The sequence below is a fragment of the Manis javanica genome, chromosome 6 (assembly GCF_040802235.1).
Source record: "Manis javanica isolate MJ-LG chromosome 6, MJ_LKY, whole genome shotgun sequence".
NCBI lineage: Eukaryota > Metazoa > Chordata > Mammalia > Pholidota > Manidae > Manis > Manis javanica.
Window position 1 is genome coordinate 46,743,819 of NC_133161.1, and position 24,249 is coordinate 46,768,067.

At 39.7% G+C, this 24,249-nt stretch overlaps 1 protein-coding gene across 4 annotated transcripts in view; it reads right to left on the reverse strand.

Moving 5' to 3' along the window:
• CREB5 (cAMP responsive element binding protein 5) overlaps positions 1 to 22,061 on the reverse strand; it is a 381,416-nt gene extending 359,355 nt beyond the window's left edge. For 2 of the 4 annotated variants that reach the window (XM_073238664.1, XM_073238665.1), the window contains exon 1: positions 18,492 to 21,959. In XM_073238664.1, coding sequence (XP_073094765.1) covers positions 18,492 to 18,494 — 3 coding nt within the window. In that variant the 5' untranslated portion in view covers positions 18,495 to 21,959. The other 2 variants (XM_073238663.1, XM_037027440.2) reach the window with 2 other exon arrangements.
• Positions 22,062 to 24,249: the final 2,188 nt, after the last annotated feature.

The window sequence follows — 24,249 nt, forward strand, 5'->3', positions numbered from 1 at the left end:
AGCAGATAGTCCAGGGAAAAGGAGAGTCTGAATGTGGTGGAGAGACATTCAACACAAACAAGAGTTTATTATCGGTCTGGCTTAAATATTGGGCGTGCCTACAGGGAAGCTGGGTAGGATTGGCCTAGGGGCCTTAAAGCAGATGGTGGTGAGGCTCTTGAGCAGGGAAATAAGATCTTCAGAGCCACAGAGCAGAAAGATTCATTTAGCAGCCAAAATGGAAAGAGGCTGAGCTCAGGACCAGACCGAACAGTTCCAAACCCCAACTCCTCCATTTACTGGTTTTGTCACAATAACTGGTTTGTCCCTTAATCTTGGAGCCTCATTTCCTTATCTATAAAGAGGGGTAACTCCAGTTCCTTGGTAGTTTTATATGAAGATTAACATGGTAGATGAAGTGAATAGGCTCAATAAAGACTCAGTAATTATTTTCCTCTTAATTCTCAGTTCCTAGAAGGAACTGATTGAGAAGGAGAAAGAGCGAAAGAACATAATCACAAGATACAGCTCAAGTGGGATCTAAAAGAATTGGCAATGATATGTTCATGATGGCCAAAGGAAAAGGCAAAATCAGCAACTGTTATGAAGGTTCAACCTGTGGTCCCAGAGAATGATGATGGCCCCACTGAAATGGGTGTCAGAGGAGAAATGATATGAGAATTACTTCATATTTGAACAATCTAAAAATTAAGGAATAGCAGTAGTCTGTCTAGAAAGAAATGGCCAAGGTGAAGTTGGAAGTCAGAGTTTATATGCCAGGAGAGAGATATCAGCTGGAGATACATGGCACATGCTGCAAGATTTTTAGTAGTTGACCATTCCTATTACCAAGATCTGTAATGTTCTTCTCAATCTTTCTCCACTGCTCATCTTGATATATTCATCCCAAATACATGAAGAAGTTGTTGGATCAAAATACCCTTTTTGGCATATATTCTAGCTCAATTTAATATCCTGTATTTTCCTCTATGATGTGTTGACTCTTTTTAATAGCTTTACTGAGATATAATTTACATATCATAGAATTCGCCCACTTAAAGTATACAATTCAATGACCTTATTAGAATATTCACAGCTTTGTGCAGCCATCACCACAATCACTAAGAATATTTTTATCATCTCAAGAAGAAACCATACCTGCCTTAATGGTCACCCCCAAGTCCCAGTCCTACACTGAACCCTAAGCAACCACTAATCTACCTTCTGTCTCCATAGATTTGCCTATTCTGAACATTTCATATCAATGGGATCATATAATACATAGTCTTTTGTGCCTGACTTTTTTTCTTGGTATAATGTTTTCAAGGTTCGTCCATATTGTAGCATATATCAGTATTTTATGTCCTTTTATGACCAAATAATATTCCAATATATGGATATACCACTTCTGCTTATACATTCATCAGTGGATGGGCTTTAGATTATTTTCACATTTTGGCTACTATGAAAAACCCTACTGTGAACATTCATGTATAATTTTCTGTGTGGACATATGTTTTCATTTCTCTTTGGTATATACCTAGGAGTGGAATTACAGGGTCATAAGGTTTTGTTTAACTTTTTGAGGAACTTGCCAAACTATTTTCTAAAGTGGCTGCACCATTTGACAATCCCACTGGCAATTTCTCCATACCCTCATCAACACCTGTTGCTGTCTGTCATTTTTACTATAGTAATCCTAGTGAGTGTGAAATGGTATATCACACTGGTTTTGATTTGCATTGCCCTTATAGATAGTGATGCTGACATCTTTTCATATGCTTATTGGCCATTTGTCTAACCTTCTGTGTAGAATTGATTACTCAGATCCTTTGCCCATTTTTAATTGGGTTATTTGTCTTTTTATTATGATATGTTTTTAAAACACAGAATTTTGCCTTTTTTCATTGTGCAAAAGTGATAGCACATAGGCATAAACTGTCCATCAACAACTAGAAAACCAGAATTTTTCTCTTTTTGCATTGAAACGTCTATGCTCAACATGGTGTGCATGTTGTTTATGGGAACTTGTGGCTTTTGTCCATGTCAGTAAATATTAACACAACAAAACAATGATTGTGTGTATATTGACAAACTACAGTTGTATTTAATTCTTTGTTCGCAAGGTTAAAGTTGGTTTTACCATTTTGGCACTGCTCTTCACAAACTCTGGAGACAAATTCAAGGTCAAACCAAGGACAATGCCCACATGAGCAAATTCATTAATCAGTGCAATACATAATACATCTGTAGCCATGTTTTGCTGGCTTGTCTATACCTGGAAATGTATGAACTTCTCTGAAGACTTATTCCAACATTTTCTAGCAGTCCATCAGAAGTTAATTTTTAACACGTGCTAAAAAATGTCTGGTTATGATCCACACCTCTTCAAATCTACCAGCTCTGGTGGGATTCCATAATTACTTGCCTTAAGTGCTACATTCTTGATGGGCACACTTACTGTTATGGGTTGAATTGGGTCCCACCAAATCTCCAGTACCCTAGACTGTGACCTTATTTGGAAATCAAGTCTTTACAGAGGTGGTCAAGTTAAAATGAAGTCTTTAGGGTGGGCCCTACTCTAATACGACTGGTATCTTAATAAAAAGGGGAAATCAGGACATAGAGACAAGAACGCACAGAAGTAAGGCAATGTGAAGAGCCACAGGGAAAAGACAGACATCTACAAGCCAAATAGAGAGATGTGAAACAATTTTCTGCATGACTCTCAGAAAGAACCACCCCTGCCAACACCTTGATTTTAGACTTCCAGCCTCCAGAACTATGATGGAATAAATTTCTATTGTTTAAGTCACGCAGTCTGTGGTACTTAGTTACAGCAGCCCTAGAAAACTAATACAACTGGCCATGCACTAGGACCCCCTGAATTGCAGAGCAATTGCTGTCCTGGGGTATAAGTACCTCTTTCTCTGGAAGAGCCACTCTGACAGAAATGATCAAAACTGCACTACCCTGCACCCAGCAAGTGTACTACAGTTTTTAATCATAGTTGTTCTTAGATTTTTTTTTTTCTGGATCTGAATCCCAGGTCCTTTTATTTAAGAACATTTCCCTGGTTTCCTCAACTGTAAAACAGAGATCATGTTAATATCTCACATGCCTCTTATGACAATGCATGCAATGATTTACAGAAAGCATTTAGTGCACTGCATTTATATTGTTAGGTTTAACTGTGTTCACTGGGTTCTTCTCTCTCAGGATGGTGGATTCAGTGTCTCTTTTAAGGCAGTGTGTGTCCTTTAAAGTTCTAAACTCTAGACTGCCTCTGGATTTTTTTTTTTTTTGAGAGGGCATCTCATATTTATTGATCAAATGGTTGTTAACAACAATAAAATTCTGTATAGGGGACTCAATGCTCAATGTACAATCATTAATCCACCCCAAGCCTAATTCTCGTCAGTCTCCAATCTTCTGAAACATAACAAACAAGTTCTTACATGGTGAACAAGTTCTTACGTAGTGAATAAGTTCTTGCATGGTGAACAGTACAAGGGCAGTCATCACATAAACTTTCAGTTTTGATCACACATTATGAACTATAAACAATAAGGTCAAATATGAATATTCATTTGATTTTTATACTTGATTTATATGTGAATCCCACATTTCTCCCTTATTATTTTTTTTTATTTTTAATAAAATGCTGAAGTGGTAGGTAGATGCAAGATAAAGGTAGAAAACATAGTTTAGTGCTGTAAGAGAGCAAATGTAGACGATCCCCATTTCTCAACTGATGGCCCCCCTGCGACTGTGCCTGTCTTAGGTTGTTCCTCCCTTGAGGAATCTCACCTGTCTCTGGCTAACCAGTTATCTTCTGGGGCCATACAGGGAAATGTAAAATTGGTAAGTGAGAGAGAGGCATTATTGTTTGAAAAGGTTAGCTTTTTACTTCTTTGCAGATTTATGCCCCATGGCTTTTATGCCCAGTATTTATCTTGAGGTATCTTTACCACTTGGAAGAATTATGATACTCAGTAAATTCGATATGAGGCACGAACTCTTTTTAAGGGTTGTAATTAGGAAGAAGAAGAAAAGCTATAGGAGTAGCAGATGGAAGATAACATAAGAAGATTGATTATTTCTTTGACATATCTTCTTGTAGAGTAACTTAAGCATGTATAGGTTTTAAACCACTAATCAAATTGCGTACACACATTAACATAATAGGAATACAGTTACATAACCAAAGCAGACCTATAATTACCAGCCATCTCCAGTGAAACCAAGAAAACGAGTTAGGCACCCTAGGCATTTGTGAAAACTTATCTATGATATGGTGGATATTGTCCAACTGAACTTGAACAGTCTGAGAGAAATCAGACAAATTAAAACAACCCATTCCTGGGGACTGTTCACATTCCATATGTTCTTTTAACAGTAGATAGTCTGTAGTTGTAAGATTTAGGAGCGCTACAACTTGCACTTCTCCTAATTCTTGGTTGAGTTCCAACAGTATAGATCCAGTCAAATTTGTTGTTTTACTGTATGCACAGGTCAGCTTAGATATCTCCTTCTTAATTCCAATGGCAAGTCCAGGAACTGGTGGGATGAATGCAGCTACAACTGCAGCATCGCCTGGATCTTTGTTGAGGTTTTTTTGATGATCATCTTCTGGTATAACTCTTCCAGAGAGTGCTGATGTTGGAAGTTCTTCATATCGTATCTTAGTTCATTTTCTGGGTAGCCAAATTAGGCTTTCATCCTCTGTATAAACACAGACCCCTTGCCCACACTTTGATATGCCCTTTATACCATTGTGTAGAACTCATTGGAGGTCACCACACAGGAACTGCTTTTTTTTTTAAGAGAAAGGAATATTATCAGAAAAATGTACCTCCATAGCCGATCATCTGACACCCTTTAAGTGATCAAAATTAAGGATATTTAAAGCATGCATTATTCATTGATTTACACTTAGTTTTATCCTATCAGGGAATAATCCCCCTTTTCTTTCTTTCTTTTTTTTTTATCATTAATCTACACCTACATGAATAGTATTATGTTTACTAGGCTCTCCCCTATACTAGGTCCCCCCATAAACCACTTTACAGTCACTGTCCATCAGCATGGCAAAATGTCGTAGAATCACTATTTGTCTTCTCTGTGTTGCACAGCCCTCCCCTTTCTCCCTCCCCCACTATGCATGCTAATCTTAATACCCCGCTTCTTCTTCCCCCCCTTATCCCTTCCTACCCAACCATCCTCCCCAGTCCCTTTCCCTTTGGTACCTGTTAGTCCGTTCTTGGGTTCTGTGATTCTGCTGCAGTTTTGTTCTTCAGTTTTTCCTTTGTTCTTATACTCCACAGATGAGTGAAATCATTTGGTATTTCTCTTTCTCTGCTTGGCTTATTTTGCTGAGCATAATACCCTCCAGCTCCATCCATGTTGTTGCAAATGGTAGGATTTGCCCTCTTCTTATGGCTGAGTAGTATTCCATTGTGTATATGTACCACATCTTCTTTATCCATTCATCTACTGATGGACACTTAGGTTGCTTCCAATTCTTGGCTATTGTAAATAGTGCTGCGATAAACATGGGGGTGCATCTGTCTTTCTCAAACTTGATTGCTGTGTTCTTAGGGTAAATTCCTAGGAGTGGAATTCCTGGGTCAAATGGTAAGTCTGTTTTGAACATTTTGATGAACCTCCATACTGCATTCCACAATGGTTGAACTAATTTACATTCCCACCAGCAGTATAGGAGGGTTCCCCTTTCTCCACAGCCTCGCCAACATTTGTTGTTGTTTGTCTTTTGGATGGCAGCCATCCTTACTGGTGTGAGGTGATACCTCATTGTAGTTTTAATTTGCATTTCTCTGATAATTAGCAATGTGGAGCATCTTTTCATGTGTCTGTTGGCCACCTGTATTTCTTTTTTGGAGAACTGTCTGTTCAGTTCCTCTGCCCATTTTTTCATTGGGTTATTTGTTTTTTGTTTGTTGAGGCATGTGAGCTCTTTATGTATTTTGGACATCAAGCCTTTATTGGATCTGTCATTTACAAATATATTCTCCAATACTGTAGGGTTCCTTTTTTGTTCTATTGATGGTGTCTTTTGCTGTACAGAAGATTTTAAGCTTAATATAGTCCCACTTGTTCATTTTTGCTGTTGTTTTCCTTGCCCGGGTAGATATGTTCAAGAAGAGGTCACTCATGTTTATGTCTAAGAGGTTTTTGCCTATGTTTTTTTCTAAGAGTTTTATGGTTTCATGACTTACATTCAGTTCTTTGATCCATTTTGAATTTACTTTTGTGTATGGGGTTAGACAATGGTCCAGTTTCATTCTCCTACATGTAGCTGTCCAGTTTTGCCAGCACCATCTGTTGAAGAGACTGTCATTTCGCCATTGTATGTCCATGGCTCCTTTATCAAATATTAATTGACCATATATGTTTGGGTTAATGTCTGGAGTCTCTAATCTGTTCCACTGTTCTGTGGCTCTGTTCTTGTGCCAGTACCAAATTTTCTTGATTACTATGGCTTTGTAGTAGAACTTGAAGTTGGGGAGTGAGATCCCCCCTACTTTATGATGCAATTGTGAATAGAATTGTTTTCCTGATTTCTCTTTCTATTGGTTCATTGTTAGTGTATAGGAAAGCTACAGATTTCTGTATGTTAATTTTGTATCCTGCAACTTTGCTGTATTCTGATATTGGTTCTAGTAGTTTTGGGGTGGAGTCTTTAGGGTTTTTTATGTACAATATCATGTCATCTGCAAATAGTGACAGTTTGACTTCTTCTTTACCAATCTGGATTCCTTGTATTTCTTTGTTTTGTCTGATTGCCGTGGCTAGGACCTCCAGTACCACGTTGAATAACAGTGGGGATAGTGGGCATCCCTGTCTTGTTCCTGATCTCAGAGGAAAAGCTTTCAGCCTCTCGCTGTTCAGTATGATGTTAGCTGTGGGTTTATCATATATGACCTTTATTATGTTGAGGTACTTGCCCTCTATTCCCATTTTGCTGAGAGTTTTTATCATGAATGGATGTTGAATTTTGTCAAATGCTTTTTCAGCATCTATGGAGATGATCATGTGGTTTTTGTCTTTTTTGTTGTTGATGTGGTGGATCATGTTGATGGATTTTCGAATGTTGTACCATCCTTGCATCCCTGGGATGAATCTCACTTGGTCCTGGTGTATGATCCTTTTGATATACTGTTGAATTCTGTTTGCTAATATTTTATTGAGTATTTTTGCATCTACATTCATCAGGGATATTGGTCTGTAATTTTCTTTTTTGGTGGGGTCTTTGCCTGGTTTTGGTATTAGGGTGATGTTGGCTTCATAGAATGAGTTTGGGAGTATTCCCTCCTCTTCTATTTTTTGGAAAACTTTAAGGAGAATGGGTATTATGTCTTCTCTGTGTGTCTGATTAAATTCTGAGGTAAATCCGTCTGGCCCGGGGTTTTGTTCTTGGGTAGTTTTTTGATTACCATTTCAATTTCTTTGCTCGTAATTGGTTTGTTTAACTTTTGTGTTTCTTCCTTGGTCAGTCTTGGAAGGTTGTATTTTTCTAGGAAGTTGTCCATTTCTTCTAGGTTTTCCAGCTTGTTGGCATATAGGTTTTCATAGTAGTCTTTAATAATTCTTTGTATTTCTGTGGAGTCTGTTGTGATTTTTCCATTCTCATTTCTGATTCTGTTGATTTGTGTTGATTCTCTTTTTCTCTTAATAAGTCTGGCTAGAGGCTTATCTATTTTGTTTATTTTCTCAAAGAACCAGCTCTTGGTTTCATTGATTTTTGCTAAAGTTTTATTCTTCTCAATTTTGTTTATTTCTTCTCTGATCTTTATTATGTCCCTCCTTCTGCCGACTTTAGGCCTCATTTGTTCTTCTTTTTCCAGTTTCGATAATTGTGATGTTAGACTATTCATTTGGGATTGTTCTTCTTTCTTCAGGTGTGTCTGGATCACTATATACTTTCCTCTTAGGACTGCTTTTGCTGCATCCCACAGAAGTTGGGGCTTTGTGTTGTTGTTGTCATTTGTTTCTATATATTCCTTCATCTCTATTTTGATTTGTTTGTTGATCCCTTGATTATTTAGTAGAATGTTGTTAAGCCTCCATGTGTTTGTGAGCCATTTTGTTTTCTTTGTAGAATTTATTTCTAGTTTTATACCTTTGTGATCTGAAAAATTGGTTGGTGGAATTTCAGTATTTTGGAAATTACTGAGGCTTTTTTTGTGGGCTAGTATGTGGTCTATACTGAAGAATGTTCCATGTGCACTTAAGAAGAATGTATATCCTGTTGCTTTTGGATGTAGAGTTCTATAGATGTCTATTAGGTCCATCTGTTCTAGTGTGTTGTTCAGTGCCTCTGTGTCCTTACTTATTTTCTGCCCAGTGGATCTATCCTTTGGGGTGAGTGGTGTGTTGAAGTCTCCTAAAATGAATGCATTGCAGTCTATTTCCCCCCTTTAGTTCTGTTAGTATTTGTTTCACATATGCTGGTGCTCCTGTGTTGGGTGCATATATATTTAGAATGGTTATATCTTCTTGTTAGACTGAGCCCTTTATCATTATGTAGTGTCCTTCTTTATCTCTTGTTACTTTCTTTGTTTTGAAGTCTATTTTGTCTGATATTAGTACTGCAACCCCTGCTTTCTTCTCGCTGTTGTTTGCCTGAAATATGTTTTTCCATCCCTTGACTTTTAGTCTGTGCATGTCTTTGGGTTTGAGGTGAGTTTCTTGTAAGCAGCATATAGATGGGTCTTGCTTTTTTATCCAGTCTATTACTCTGTGTCTTTTGATTGGTGCATTAAGTCCATTTACATTTAGGGTGACTATTGAGAGATATGTACTTATTGCCATTGCAGGCTTTAAATTCGTGGTTACCAAAGGTTCAAGGTTAGCCTCTTTAGTATCTTACTCCCTAATTTAGCTCACTTATTGAGCTCTTACATACACTGTCTGGAGATTCTTTTCTTCTCTCCCTTCTTATTCCTCCTCCTCCTTTCTTCATATGTTGTGTGTTTTGTTCTGTGCTCTTTTTAGGAGTGCTCCCATCTAGAGCAGTCCCTGTAAGATGCCCTGTAGAGATGGTATGTGGGAAGCAAATTCCCTCAGCTTTTGCTTGTCTGGGAATTGTTTAATCCCGCCATCATATTTAAATGATAGTCGTGCTGGATACAGTATCCTTGGTTCAAGGCCCTTCTGTTTCATTGCATTAAGTATATCATGCCATTCTCTTCTGGCCTGTAGGGTTTCTGTCGAGAAGTCTGATGATAGCCTGATGGGTTTTCCTTTATAGGTGACCTTTTTCTCTCTAGCTGCCTTTAAAACTCTTTCCTTGCCCTTGATCCTTGCCATTTTAATTATTATGTGTCTTGGTGTTGTCCTCCTTGGATCCTCTCTGTTGGGGGTTCTGTGTATTTCCGTGGTCTGTTCGATTATTTCCTCCCCCAGTTTGGGGAATTTTTCAGCAATTATTTCTTCTATTCCTTTTCCTCTCTCTTCATCTTCTGGTACCCCTATAATATGGATATTGTTCCTTTTGGATTGGTCACACAGTTCTCTAAGTATTGTTTCATTCCTGGAGATCCTTTTATCTCTCGCTATGTCAGCTTCTATATGTTCCTGTTCTCTGGTTTCTATTCCTTCAAGGGACTCTTGCATCTTATCCATTCTGCTTATAAATCCTTCCAGGGTTTGTTTCACTTCTGTAATCTCCTTCTTGGCATCCATTCCATTACTCTTGCATTTTTCTCTGCATCTCCATCAGCATGTTCATGATTTTTATTTTGAATTCTTTTTCAGGAAGACTGGTTAAGTCTGTCTCCTTCTCAGGTGTTGACTCTGTGATCTTTGTCTGCCTGTAGTTTTGCCTTTTCATGGTGATAGAGATAGTTTGCAGAGCTGGTACAAGTGTCGGCTGGAAGAGCTTTCCTTCTTGTTGGTTTGTGGCCTTCCTCTCCCCCTTCGTGAGGTGCTGGGTTCTCGCAGGTGTGGATGTGGTCTGGATGTTGTCCTGTGTCCTCTGGTCTCTATTTTAGGAAGAGTTGTCTTTGTTATATTTTCATAGATATATGTGGTTTGGGGAGGAGATTTCCACTGCTCTACTCATGCCGCCATCTTGGCTTCACCTAATTCTTAGAGTTTTTGTTCAGTTATTTTCTGCTCTCTTCCAAGGACTCAGAGGCACTGGGCCAGAAATCCTCCCCTCCTCTAGGACAATTCACACTTCATTACTGGGTCAGGGTCATCCTGCCTAGCTCCCTCTTCCCTTGGAATAAATAAACCTTCTCTCCTTTCTCTCATCTTCCAGTTAATCATTTCCCCAGTCATATTGATCCTATCTCTTCAATGGCTTTTGAATATGGAACCATCATAGCCCAAGCCGACATCACCTCTTGCCTTGACAACCACAGTAGCCCCCTAAGTGGGCTTCCTGCCTCTACTTACAGCCCTGCACCCTTCCTCGACATCCTGCTTCAGTGACCTAGGTGGGATCTGTCCTATCAGTCAGTTATGTGAAGACAGGGGTGGTGTCTGTTTTTGATCATATATCCCTAATAGGTGCTCAGTAAGTATCTGATGAAGGAAGGGAGATAGGGAGAATGAGAGGGAAGGAAAGACAGAAAAAGGGCAGTAAGGAGAAGGGTTGGGGTTTTTATTCCCTTACATAAACTACAAGCCTATGTTTTGTGCATTATCTCTGTTGAGTATATCATTGCACTGAGAAAGGCTTTCAAGTTGATACAAATAGAGATATTCAAATAAAGCCACATGGTGTGTTTTTCAAATTAAATAATACAGTTTTCTACATAACAAGGCACATCTTGATCCAAGCCAGTCTCCAGAAAAGAAGCATTCAATGCTATGTGCCTAGCTGTTGTCTTCCCTGGATTATTATGTCAGAATCACATCACATGCCTGTCACCTCTCTGCATTGGCCTGAAGTGCAAAAGTCCTTTTTAGATTTTGTTCCTCCCGTTAAGACACTAAAGCTGCTATACCTAACTTTGAACAAATGGTCTATGCATTCTATTTCTCCATCTGGAGAATTGGTAAAGGAAAATCTTACCATATCTCTTTTTTTATTGTGGTAAAATACAGATAACACAAAATTTACTAAGTTAACCATTTTTAAGTGTATAGTTCAGTAGTATTAAGTATATTCACACTGTTGTGCAACCAATCTCTAGAATCCCCTTTTTTAAAACAATATTAAATAACTAAACCTATGTAAAGGCCTTTCTAAATATACCTTCTAAAATATCTGCTACATGTTAAAGATAGAGCATCCATTTATAGCCTTCCTTTTAAAGATACTGTAGACAACAAAACCAAACCCCTGCCCCGCCCCCCAACACATTTTCTAGGAAGGATAAAAATGAACATTGGGTTAAAGGGTTAACTTGTCTGTCTTAAGCATGTATCTTCCAAAGGGCATGTTAAGTAATTACAGGTAATTTTTTTTCTCCCTGATTTTTGTGAGCTCTTCTGAGGCACATGAAAAAATCAATTGTACTTCTCTGCCCATGTTGCCTTCCTCTAATGGACAGACATCACTGTTATTCCTTTCTTTAGTGTTTTGAATGGTTTGGAGATTAGCATGGGTATTTAGCAAAAAGTACAATTTCAAATTACACGCTGTTTCATGGTGCCAAAACACTGTGAACCATCATCTTTGATGATGTCCAACAGCACGGCACTAAGAATTGTGGTTGTTAGTCATCTGGCTTTGCAAAGCTGGAAGATGAAATTGTAAACAATGTGTGCTAAGACAGGTCTTATTAGAAAAGAAGAGTGTCTTAAATATGGTTTCAATTTTTTTTTAATTCAGCAATATCTTTTAATCAACAATATGTGTATCTAAATCAATGTGACAAATAGATGATTGCTCAAAAGGAGGAACAATTTAACTATGGGCATCCTTAAAAAGATGATAATCACATTTACAAGTACATATACTAGTAACATTCTGGTCCTCACTAGCCAAGGTTTTTATTTATATACAAGCTTAACCACCATAATCACGTATATGTGGATCCAAAATAACTCACCCTTGCACTGGTCACAGAGTGCATTATTAATCATGGCTTGTATCTCATGCATTGAAGACACAGAGGTGTAGACAGAAACTGCAAATGGCTAAGTCCACCCCTAGTCATCATTAGGAGAAAACAAATACTCAAAAGCAGATGGCTCCAGGCCAACTATGAAGACAGTACATTGGTAAAACAAGAGCTAAAATGTTTTATTAAAGAGAATTCAGGAGCTAGGGCTAGAGTCTTAGTCAATGAATGAATATCTAAAGCCCTTTACTTCCAAATCCCAAAAGAGTTGAATTAATCTTTAATCTATTGTCTTTCCATGGCATCCTCTAGCAGTCAATCAAAAAGTACCTGAGAGAAAGCTTCCCTAGATACCAACAAAAACACAGGTTTGTAACAGATGTCTCCATGCAACTTTTAGAATATTGCCCATGTTAAGAGGTTGATATACACATATGTATTTGTTAATTAGTCCACATATATATAGCTTAAAGTTGGGAAGCAAGAGTTATTAGCAGAGAAACCATTTAAATGCAAACATTGCATGGAAAAGTATCAGAAATAATGTTACTTTAAAAATTCAAAGACAAATGCAATAGTATACACAATTGGAAAATCCCCACCTGGAAGCCATCCAAAGTAATGCTTATATTTAGGCACTAATAAATGTGCATTCTTTTCTCATACTGACCATCCTTCTAATTCAAACACAATGCTTAGCCTTGTCAGTCCCTCAGTTTCTCCATCTATAAAATGGGAGTTAAAGCTGAATGTTAATAAATGGAGCTTAAAAATCTTCTGATGAATAACATTAGAGAAAACACAAATATTATCACCACAAAATGTAAAGAACCATTGAAGTTTGTACATAAAAATGTTTTTAAGTCATGGTTTAAAAGCACGTGGTCAGATAGACATGTACTTGGAAACAGACTGCTACGCAGGGGATGAGAAGAGAGGCTCAGGGCGGAATGACTCACAAATGAGGGAATGCAGAGGCTTTCAGCAGCATGAAGTCACAGGGGACCATCCCTGAGGTCTCGCCTCCACATACAATGCTGTTTGTTGACTTCGAAAGAAGATGGGTGAGGAGTTCAGAAATTATTTTTTGTTTTTTAGTTTTTTGCATCCTTCAGTGAATGCACAGACTAATATATTGTTTAAAAAAATATATTAAAGCAAATATTCTGGGGTGCATTGAGAACTACTGGTTCTTCTAATATTTTAAAGGATGACAAATAGAATGAACACTTTAAGTCCAGCCTGTTTTAACTAACATCTTGACATGAGCAAAGGGCAAGTTTGGTCTACGCAGTGACACAAAGCTTCTTAAAAGCCTAGGTGGAAGAAACACAGGGGGGATCAAGATGTCTCAAACAGAGTAAGGGTTTCCTTCCAAAAACAGCTAAAATCAAGTAGAGTCTGGGGCAAAGTAGTAAGCTAGCAAAATAACTGAAATGTGATGACCTTGACAGCTCCAAAATGGGGGGTTTCTAAAAGGCTCATGCAAATCAAATCATAAGATTTTTCAGGAAACAAACCATTTTAAACATCCATATTTGAAACTTTACAGAGTTCATCTGTAGTACAAAGATATGTCTTCAAAATTACTTAACTGTAAATTTTATTAATTATATTTTCATAAATATGTTTTGTAGTATGCAGTATGCCTATAACAACCACTTGCTGCCCTTGAACTCTGCATGCTTTACTGTAGTCCCTTAGTGATCAGTTATAATTGTGGTTCCCAACCTTGGCTATACTTTAGAAACACTTTTGGAGCTTTTAAAAAAATACAGATGCCTAGGACCATGCTTCCCACCCCCTAAACTAATTATGTCAGAATTGGGGCAAACTAGGTATCAATATTCTTTAATAAACTCTACAGGTTGTTCTATTGGGATGCCCAGATTAAGAACCATTGATATGGAGTATCGATTTGCATTGCCTGATACCATAGTCACTGGCTACATATAGCTACTAAGCTCTTGAAAAGTGGCTAGTCCAAATTGAGATGTGCAGCAATTGTAAAATAAACACTGGATTTCAAAGATTGAGTACAAAAAAAATCGCAAAGTATCTTATCAACATTTTTATATTGATTATATGTTGAAATGATAACATTTCATATATATCGGGTTAAATAAAATGTTATTAAAATTAACTTCACCTGTTTCTTTTCACCTTTTTAATGTGGCTACTATGACTTGCATTTGTGGTTGTGCTGGAGAGTGCTGGTCAAGACCAACATTCTTTTCACAAGTTAAGAAACTGAGGCTGAGAAGCATAATGAGCTCAAGGCAGCACTTTGGGAATTCCCTCTTCCCGTCTTCTGCTTTTCCTGTTGCCATAAACCACATTGTTGCAGGGCCATGAACAGCAGAGCCCATAACGCCATCAATGAGATTTCACACCTTTCCTTCTTTTGTCTTGCTAGTTGTTTTTTTCTAATATTTGATATTAAAATCTATTACTCTTGAGGAAAAACACCCCATCTCTCTGTTATGTGCACACTTGTTATTTGTTATTATAGGGTTATTCAGGGAAGTAGAGTTACAGAATGAATGCTAAAAAATAAATCTAGAAAATGCATAAGGAAAAGGCAGAGAATGGATGAAGGGGACTATTAAGGTTTTTAAGATATAGATGGTCAAGTTCTAGCCTGGGAATGTTTACCATGTTGCAATTTAATAAATAACCCTAGAGACCCTCAGGATTCTGAGAGCCATCTGTGCAAGCCCAGAAACAGTCCTTGCTCAGAATTTAGAAGTTTCACTGACTACAATATTGTCTTTCCTCCCCAAAGGCAATGTTTTCTGGACAATGTTGTCACCGCAGTGAGCCAGGTCAGATTCTGCATACTGGCATGCCATGTCATACCTAGCTAGGTACCATGGTAGAAATGGACTTTATCTTACAATGCCTTCTACCCTCTGATGCATGGATTAGTATCCGGTCATCAGAAGCAGAACAGCAATATTGCTTGCTTACTTCAAGAAAAAAATCTTGTTTTGGTAAGTGAAATGGTCCTACCAGATCTGGTAAATGGAGATAAAATGTATTCTTCTAAAAATCAGCTAATTCAAACAAAAACAAAGATGTTTTTTATTGTATGTTGTTTTTCTCCCTTGGGAAGCCAGCAGAGAGAGAATTGCAAAAACCTGGCTGAAATGTGTTCTATTTGAGAAATCAGGCAACACAGGGGCTCCTCAGTGTAATAAAAGAAAATGAGACCTAAATTCTGATATAAAACCTTCCTGCAAAGAACTGGTAAGGAAACCCATGGGTCAAGCCAAGAAACACATACAGTGGATGTATTCAAGATTTCTATTAAGATATTCTTGTTCCCCATCTAAAACACAGCATAACCTAAATGTCATTCTAAATCAAATGTTTAGTGCTCTGGAGCCCCCTATATTGCATGCATGATTTCTATTAGCTCTGATTAGTCAAGTTTTGCTAGTCAAATGTCAAAGAACATACTTCCAGACTCAACTAATTTCTCATGTAGTAATATTCACCTCCAAACACTTGCATTTACACCAACCTGGAATATTTTACAGATGGATCCTTGGCAAAAGTATATCTGTCAGAGTGAAAGTAGCATTTGTTGCTTTATTTAACAAGAAGAAAGATTTTTAATTTTAACTTTAAATAATTTTTCAAATCTTTTCCTCAAAGATAATAAAGAAAAGACAGGATATAAATTTACTGCCTTATTCTGAGACAGTCTTTTAGGCCATTTTTAGTTTAGCCTGGTTTTTAGTCTCAAATGAAATCTGGATGGTATACTATTATTAGATAGGGCATATCTAATAACAACGGTGAAAAAAAGAATGGCCTTCAAATAAGGTCAATATTAGAAAAACGAACATTGTAGATATAATAAACAGAATAGAAACTATAGTTTATATGGTTAGGGCATTCATTCAAAAGATCCGATAAAAATTTGTCTTTGAAAAGTTAGTGATCAAAAGGCTTGAAAAGAGCAGAGCATCCAAAGCCATGGGTTATGTTTCATTCATGACATGGGTATTCATGGCAGCCTGGAGAAAAGAGAACGCGACCCGAGGAGGGACTGAATTTTGAGGCTAGGTTTGGCACTCTAGCTCTGGGCCTTGGGTGGGCCAGGGGACAGACACCATCAGGCCTTAGGTTCTCTGCAAAGTGGAGAAGGTGGTGTATCACTGAGAAGTCATTCCCAGTTCCAGCTCTGCATACGCTGCGACAAGCCTTTCTCTCTCTCCAGCAAAATCCCTAAGCCGAAAGGCAATCTTACTGTCTAAGATTAGTTCAAACCCAATGTCAACATGGTAGTTTTCAACCCTTGTTAATTTTAGGGCAGAGATTAGAAGTGGGAACCGTGAGGAAATAGAAGGAAACAATTAAAATATGTAGTTTTAAAGTGTTAAATTGATCTATATCTCACAAAAGATAATTGAACAATAAAGTCTGGTTAGAGGAAAGAAATAGGAAGTGCCCATGTAATATCTTATACATTGAGAAATTTATCCTAAACTTTGTAAGTTTTATTTTGAAAGTCCCAGAGTCTTAATAAGAGCTTCAAAAAGCTTTTGTTCCTGGAACAGTGTTATCACTACCTGGAAATTTGTAAAAGTCTTCTCTTTTTTGTTCTTCTTATATTAAATCCATGATTTGCAATTCCCATCAATGGAATACTAATGGATCCTCAAAAAACACTAATTGCCCATTTTTTCCCTAATTACAAAATGTAAGAACTCTTTAGTGAAAACATTAAACATGATGTCATTTTTAAAGTGCCAGAGATTCTATTTTAAGCAATGCCACAAAATAGCTTATTTAGTTCACAAATAACAACACAAAAAAGTTCTTTAAGTCTGTTTAGCATATCTGGAAGTGCTTCTTTCTCACACTTAAATATTTGAGGCTGCTGCCTCCCAGTTTATTACCTTATCTCAATCATATAATTTTCCTAAATAGGATTCAGAGAAATAGTTCTAGATTTACATTTTTAAACACTAATTTATAAAAGCATTGGTAGATTCCCATAATACAGCTGGTAGTCAACTGAACAAGATAATGAATTGCCTGAGATCATTGTTTCATCTTCATCCAAGAAAGCTGCCTCTAAAAAAAGATTTTAAATTGCTGTATAAATCCAATTTGTAAGAAGCAAAAGAAGCATATAGATGGGAAACACCAGCCATGATCGCATTAATTTTATGACTAACAGCATTGCTTTGAAAAAGGAAAAAAATAAAGAAAAGATGACAAAATTCATAAATCCATTCAAATCCTCAATTTTAATCTATCCACACAACCAGAAGAAAACCAACTACAAATACAAAATTTACATCTTGGGGATCCAGCAAAAATCACCTTCCCACAAAAGAATTTTCAACTTAATAAGAAGCAAACTCCAAAGCTAAGGAAATAATATAGGATGGTGTAGCATCATAGCTAAAAAAGCAAATTACAGTAAGAAATCGGGAGACCAGAAACTTGACATCAGTACAAATAGCCATAGAAAGTTCATGATTGATTGGTCTCGAGTCTGCAGGTGTGGAAAACTGAGAAATGTTGTAAGGAAAATCTTCAACTTACTGTAATTGAAAAGCTATACAGGAAAAGTCTCTCTTGCAAACTACCATTCATTTAACCTATTCAAATAGAAGCTGCAACGTCTCAGAGATATAGAAATAAGGCAGAGTTTCCACTTGTTTGTGGGAATGTTCTAATAAACTATCTGCTCATGTATAAACTATATAAGGTCACAACTGACTTCCAGTTGACAGGTAATTTATGAATATCACCGAATTACATTAAACAACAGTCATCTGGAAGATATTATCAATTGAACAAACATGTTTACTTTGAGTAAAGTTGAAAAACAAAAATGGTTATGACTCAGGATTTAAAATTAACAGATCTATACAAAATGCTACATGCAAAGGAAAATGAGAACATTTATAGGGAGGCACAAGTGAGTTCTTTTATTACTCTCATTTTAAGTTTTAAAACTAAATAGCTGATATTCAATCAATAGCATCCTTTCTCAGAAGAACACAAATCTAGGTTTGGATATGGAGACTGGGGTTTTTTTGTTTTATTTCTAATTTTTAGGTCTCTTTTTTAAGAACCTCCATATCAAAACATATGTACTTTTTGAAGTGATTCATGAAAACCCACGGAAAAGTGAATTCTTACCTGAGAAGCTACTTAACATGTTTCATAGCTCTTCCACTACAGTTCACATGATCATGAACATTATTTTAATTGGGCAATAATGGTCTTATTCACACACACACATATACATACATGTTTACACACTCACAAAACCTTCCACACAAATGCTACCAAGTCCCAGGAAACCGACAAAAGTAACACTAAAATTCAGTGCAAAATACGAATTCCATTTCTGATTCTGTCTACAAAAACACAAGATTGGCCTCATTTAACCAACTGCAAAGTTCCCTTTCTGCTTAATAAGCATAATAAACATCATCTTACCATTATCTGTAGAATAAAGCAGCAACGTGTTGCTTCCTGCAGCCACCAAATCAAGTTTTCTCTTCCCTTCTTTCTATTTAACTTCTTTTCACCAGCAAGATTAGGAAGAAAATCAATCTTTGGGTATTTGCCTCAGTATTTCAGACCATAAGATTGTGAAAATAGCTCTTAGTAAAATAAGAACAGGACTGGTATTTTACAATCACTCCTACAACCCGAAGGTACCTCCTAGACTCCTGTACCTCCTCTCCTCTCGTTCTCTAAGTTTCTTTTAGTAATGAGACTAATTTTTCCAGTAGTCTTGAACTCCCTAGATTTAACTGACATGGAAAAAGTGACTAAAAACTTGTAGAACTGTCTAGCCTCCAACCCTACACAGAATCAACTTTGTTGTAAGTGTTGAAGAACACCTCACAAGCAGCTACTTGCTCCTTTAGACTTTGCACTTCACAGCACAGAACGCCAAATAACAGTGCGCCATCTAGTTAGCAAGTTGCATTCTCCATTCTAGAAGGGGGGACACCTTCAAACCCTGAGAGTTAAGAACTTGTCAGGGTTGAGCTGCTCTAAAGGTCCAATTGTTTATTTAAATAAAAAAAACATATCGCTACTGAGATAATCCACATCGAGTGGATATGGGAAAATTTAGGTTATAATGGCACTACAAACTTTTACATCTAACTTTGATTTACAAGATAAAAGCAAGTTTTAAATTAAAAGGGCTTTCTGTTAATAGAGCTTATTATTCTGAAGACGGGAATGATTTTCTTCGAAAGTTGTCCCTGGGTGCATGCCTATTATCTTTGCTTTTCCCCTTCCACTAATGAGCATTTATCTAAAGAGCCTGTTAATCCTCTGATGTGTGCTTCTGGTCAGAGGTAACAGTTTGAATAAAACCACTAATCAGTGATCACTAAATCACTGATCATTAATCACACTCTCCAGTGCCAGTGACCCGGGCCTTTTTTTCCTTTAGGTCCATGCATCACAAACAAGAAGTTTAACATTTTAGATGTATATACATTGTGTGGGGGTTATACTATTCCATCTCTGGATGTGAATAAATAATAAATACTGCTGCAAACTTAGGAAAGGATGTCAATTAGACGCCAGACAAGAGTTTCACAAATGCCTACTCTACAGCATGGTTTTTACTTTGAAGAAAATAGATTTGATTATAACAAAACATGTGTTCTTCAAGAAATTCCCACATACTCAACATAAATTTTCTTTTATTTAGCTTTCACCAACTCCAAATCAGAGAGCACTCAAATCCTCTGCCCCTCTCTATCCAAAATCCTGTCAGTTAATTTTTTGATTTCTGCTTCACACCCCTACCCCTTAAGAGTTTTTACTTTTATCCCTTAAACATCTCACACACAGTTTTTATTTCAACTACCAGATATGGAGATTTTGACTCAATTTAAAGACTTAGGTATTTAACTTCCTCTTTAAATACAGAAACTTCAGGTTAAGAGAAAGAAACACACGCAGCAATTTATTGTACAGTACTTTGGGTATAACAACTCAATGCCCTCACTTTGGAAATGAACTGTTTAATCTTGATTCTTTCAGCTAAATTTGATTTAGTCAGCATCCTCACTTCATCTTCCCTCTTCGGCTTAAGCGGTTTGGAGGAAGGCGATATGTAAAATTAAGTACTTCGTTAGCAACGAGTGTGTCGTTTTCCTAAATCACTACAGGGTCACACTTTTATCATACCATCTCTATAACCATCTACTGAGATGCCTTTTCTGTTAGCGCTGAGCATTTTCGCCCTGGAAAAGAGCGGTTGGCTAGTGCCTTTCTTAAATAATAGAAAAGGGCAGATTGTGTGTGCGCTGATCAGGTACTGTGCTCCCCTCAGACACCAGAAGCTCTTACCCACACTCCAGGGAAAGCAGTCGCCCCAGGGAGAGCAGTAAAAGGCGGAGGCGGGGCCAGAGTGATAACGGTGTGGGCGGGAGAGGGGGTCAGAAGGAGGGGTCCAGGAGGAGTGGGCAACAAAGATGCCCAGGGAAAGGGCGACTGTACGAGAATGTTAGGAGGTGGGGATGGAAAGCAGAGTTGCTTGGTCAGCATTCTAAGTCCCCGAAACCCTTGAGTATCTGAAACTGTTAATCAAACACTGACCTGCAGAATGACGTAATGGACCTGTATCCAGCCCTTATTCCTTGACACACGTCAGAGAGGGAGGGAAAAGTTCAAATCAAACACACTGCACACACTGACGACGAAATACACAAGCAGACCTCTCCAGTTCCTGGCCTTCAACAAGCATCGGTGGGGGTGGCACCCTTTCAGGGAAAATTCAGAAGGGGGTAGACAACGTCTGGAGCTTTATTTACCTGATACCCCTCTCCCCACCCCCCGAAATAAATCTATAGCAAAGAAGCAGGATGCAGCCGCCGGGAGAAACATCTCCTTGGTTCCTTCGCCCCTCTTAAGAACTTCGTAAAAAGTTTAAGCGGTTTCGTGGAGAATCTGCTGAAGAAGGTTCCGCCGCCGAGTCCTGGGAACTGCCACCGCGCCGCAGAGGCAAAAGTGAGAGCTGTCATTTGGGGCAGCGGCGGGGAAGAGACAATGATGCCAGCGAGGACAGGACGCAGGCAGGAGGCGGCTAGAGACGTAAACGCCAGCAGAGCCTCGCCACTCTCGAGCCTTCGGCGCCTGGAGCGAAAGCCAAGTGCCCTTCAAGGGCGACATTCCCCACCCCTGGCGCGCGCCCCCACCATCTGCGGCAGGCAGCCCCACGTGGAGGTGCAGCAGAAGGCTCAGCACCTGGTAGGGAGCGAGCCCCGTGCGCCTGCCCGCCCGCCCCCTAGGTGACCCGGCGTCCTCGCCGCGCCCGCTGGAACTTTGCAAACTTTCTCCGGGGGTTCCGCCGCATCACGGGGAAGTTGGGGGCGCGGGGGAAGGTTCCTGGCTCGCCGTCTCCGCTGCCGCCGCCGCTGCCGCCGCTTGACCGCACTTCTGGAGGGTTCCGCACCTTGCCAGGTCTCTGGAGGCAAACACACACCCCCGATTCATAACTGTTCCCCGAGTCAGGGAAACACACGCGCGCTCCCACACACGCACGCACGCCGGGGCGGACACGGCGCTCGCTCCACGTTAGCATCCCTCCAGTCGCACGGCGCGGCGGCCACCAAAACGCGCTCGGGGACGGACACGGCGTGGGGGTCTCTAGGGTGGCCTCAGGACACAGCAGAATTCCACAGTTCACCAGCATCTGGGGCCGGACTTCCTCTGGTCCGCCAAAGTGTTTACAAACACAGATGACCCTCCAAAAAATGCATCGCGTCTTCCCTACTCTTTGCCCTGTGACCTGCCCACTGAACCAAGTAACCTCGCCGCTGCTGCCGAACCAACCCTTGCAAACAAGTATGCTCCCGATACGGCTCCCGCAGCAAGTGCAACAAAAGTGGCTAAATGCAAAAGCCCCAGAAGTGGCCGAGCCGTATTTTTAGGAACTTACCAAGCAAGTGTGGAGAAGGCAAGAGCGGAGCCCGGGTGAAGGGACCACGTTGGACTGAGCAAAGATTACAATACATTCTATTTAGAGTGCATTACATCACCCCCCCGGTGACGTCACGTGGGATTCCTGAACTTCTAAATCATTGCGGTCCGCTGGGGAGGGAGATGGGGGGCGGGGCCGGCGCGCTGAAGGGGCGGTCCCCACCCCAGCCCCGGCCCCGGCCCCGCCCCACATTCAGACCCTAGTGCCCCCGCCCGGGAGCGGCGGCGGCTGTGGCGACCGCGAAAGCAACAGCTTGCACAGCCCAGCGCCGTGTGACACGGTTCCCTGACATTAGTAGTGTGAGTCAGCTTGGAAACAATCCTCACGCTTTGAGACAGGCCCACGGAAGCGGCATGGACACGGGATCTCCTGCGAGGAGAGTGATAGCGTTTGGAAGGTGTGGGGTCGCGGGTAGGGGAGAGGTTGGAAGGGGGCTGCTGAGGATGCTGGAAGAGACTTTTCGTTAACAGAAATGCAGGACGCACTTCCCTTCCCCCATCAGATAGATGTCCGGCTCCCTTTTGCCGGCGACAGTTGTGACCTCATTACAGTGTTCCCTGCATCCTGGTTTCTCAGAGCACTAACTCAACACCCCTTTTCCATCGTCCTCCACCCCACTTCATCTCCAAGGGAATAACTTCCTTATTGAACACACTCATAGGGAACACACAACCCTCACCCTTTTCCAAGACCCCTCCTTCATGGATCTGAAAAGCCGGAGGGGAGTTGCTCCTGGAGGGGAAAGGTGAATCACTGCTGGAGCCAAGTGATGAGCCTGATTTAGACTCAGCGTCAGAGCCGGAAGGGCCCTGGGAGATCACTTGCAGAGCCTTCTCTGTAACTCACCCAAGCTCACAGGCTGGCAAATGGCAAAGCCAGAACACAGGATCTGGGTGCCTGGTCTGCAGTATCTTCCTGACAGCTCCTAAAGAGAAGCCATCACCATTCTCTGCTTCCATTCAGGTATCTCCCTGTGAGTAGGACCCAAAGGAGAAGCATAGTCTAAATTTTGGCTGATCCTGGATGACTATTGTCACTCTTGCAGCAGCTCACACTTTCCAAAGCACTGGCACCCACGTGAACTCCCTTGATTCTCAGTACAACCCAGCACAGGGAGAAGTAGGGCAGGTGTTATAACTTGCCCCATTTCACAGATGAGCTAAGGTACACTCCAGAATGTTAGAGGGCTGGCCTGAAGTCACTTGAGCAAGTGGTGCACTGGCACCACCCTAACCCATTTCCAAATCCTAAATTCCAAATGGCCTCCTTTCTAGAACCAGTGGTGAATGTTCCCTTCTCATGGGTTATTGGTGTCTAGAATCTCTGCTAAGGATGTGTTGTCTGGGAGTGGGAGCTTTGCTTAGGGACAGTTTAGCCCCCATTAACAATAATCATTCCTGACATTTGTGTAATATCTGACATTTAAGGGCACCTCTCATCCCAGAGCATCATAACCATGACTGTGCAGTTTGCCAGAGAATCATGACTGGACTGGCTAGAAATTGTAATGCTTTGCCAGGACTGCCACGTACTTCTGAACTGGTTTTGACATACTAGATGTAAGATCTTTATATTTCCTTTCTGTTTTGGAGTGTTTAAATAACTCCCATTCAGTGTTCCTTGAGACCGTGGAGACCGACAAGTGTTCTGTGTTCACAGACTTACTCAGAACTCATCACTGAGTTTTCTATTTGTTCTTTTCAAATGTAACCCTGAAGGAACTGCAAAACAAGGGCTTCAGTCTTAACTTGAGTCTTAAACAATAAAAGTTTAAATATGACAGCTCAATTACCTGAGTTTACGGAAGGAAGCAATAGTATACTAAAGAATAGCCTCCTTGCCCACATTCCCACTCAATTCCCAGGAAAGCCTTTTACACCTAAAGCAAGTATCTACCTACTTCTCACTCAAGGAAAAAGTGTGAGCCAAATGAGGAGCAAATTTGAAGCAGAAATTTGATACAGTTTGGCATATCAAAGCTCAGGATGGGCAAAGCAATAATATCTCAGACTGAGCTCTGAGAGGTGTGGACCAAAGGAATTGAATGGAGAATTGAGAATAAGAACAGCCAAGGTGATAAGCAAAATACTTAGTAAACATGTAAATTTAAAACATTTAATTCCCAGTATTCTCTAAACAGAAGCATATATGAGTTTTAATGCAAATTTATCAATTTCAAATACAACCTCACCTGCCGATTTCTAAAAGTGATTGCTAACCTTTGGTTTGATGTGCTGTCTG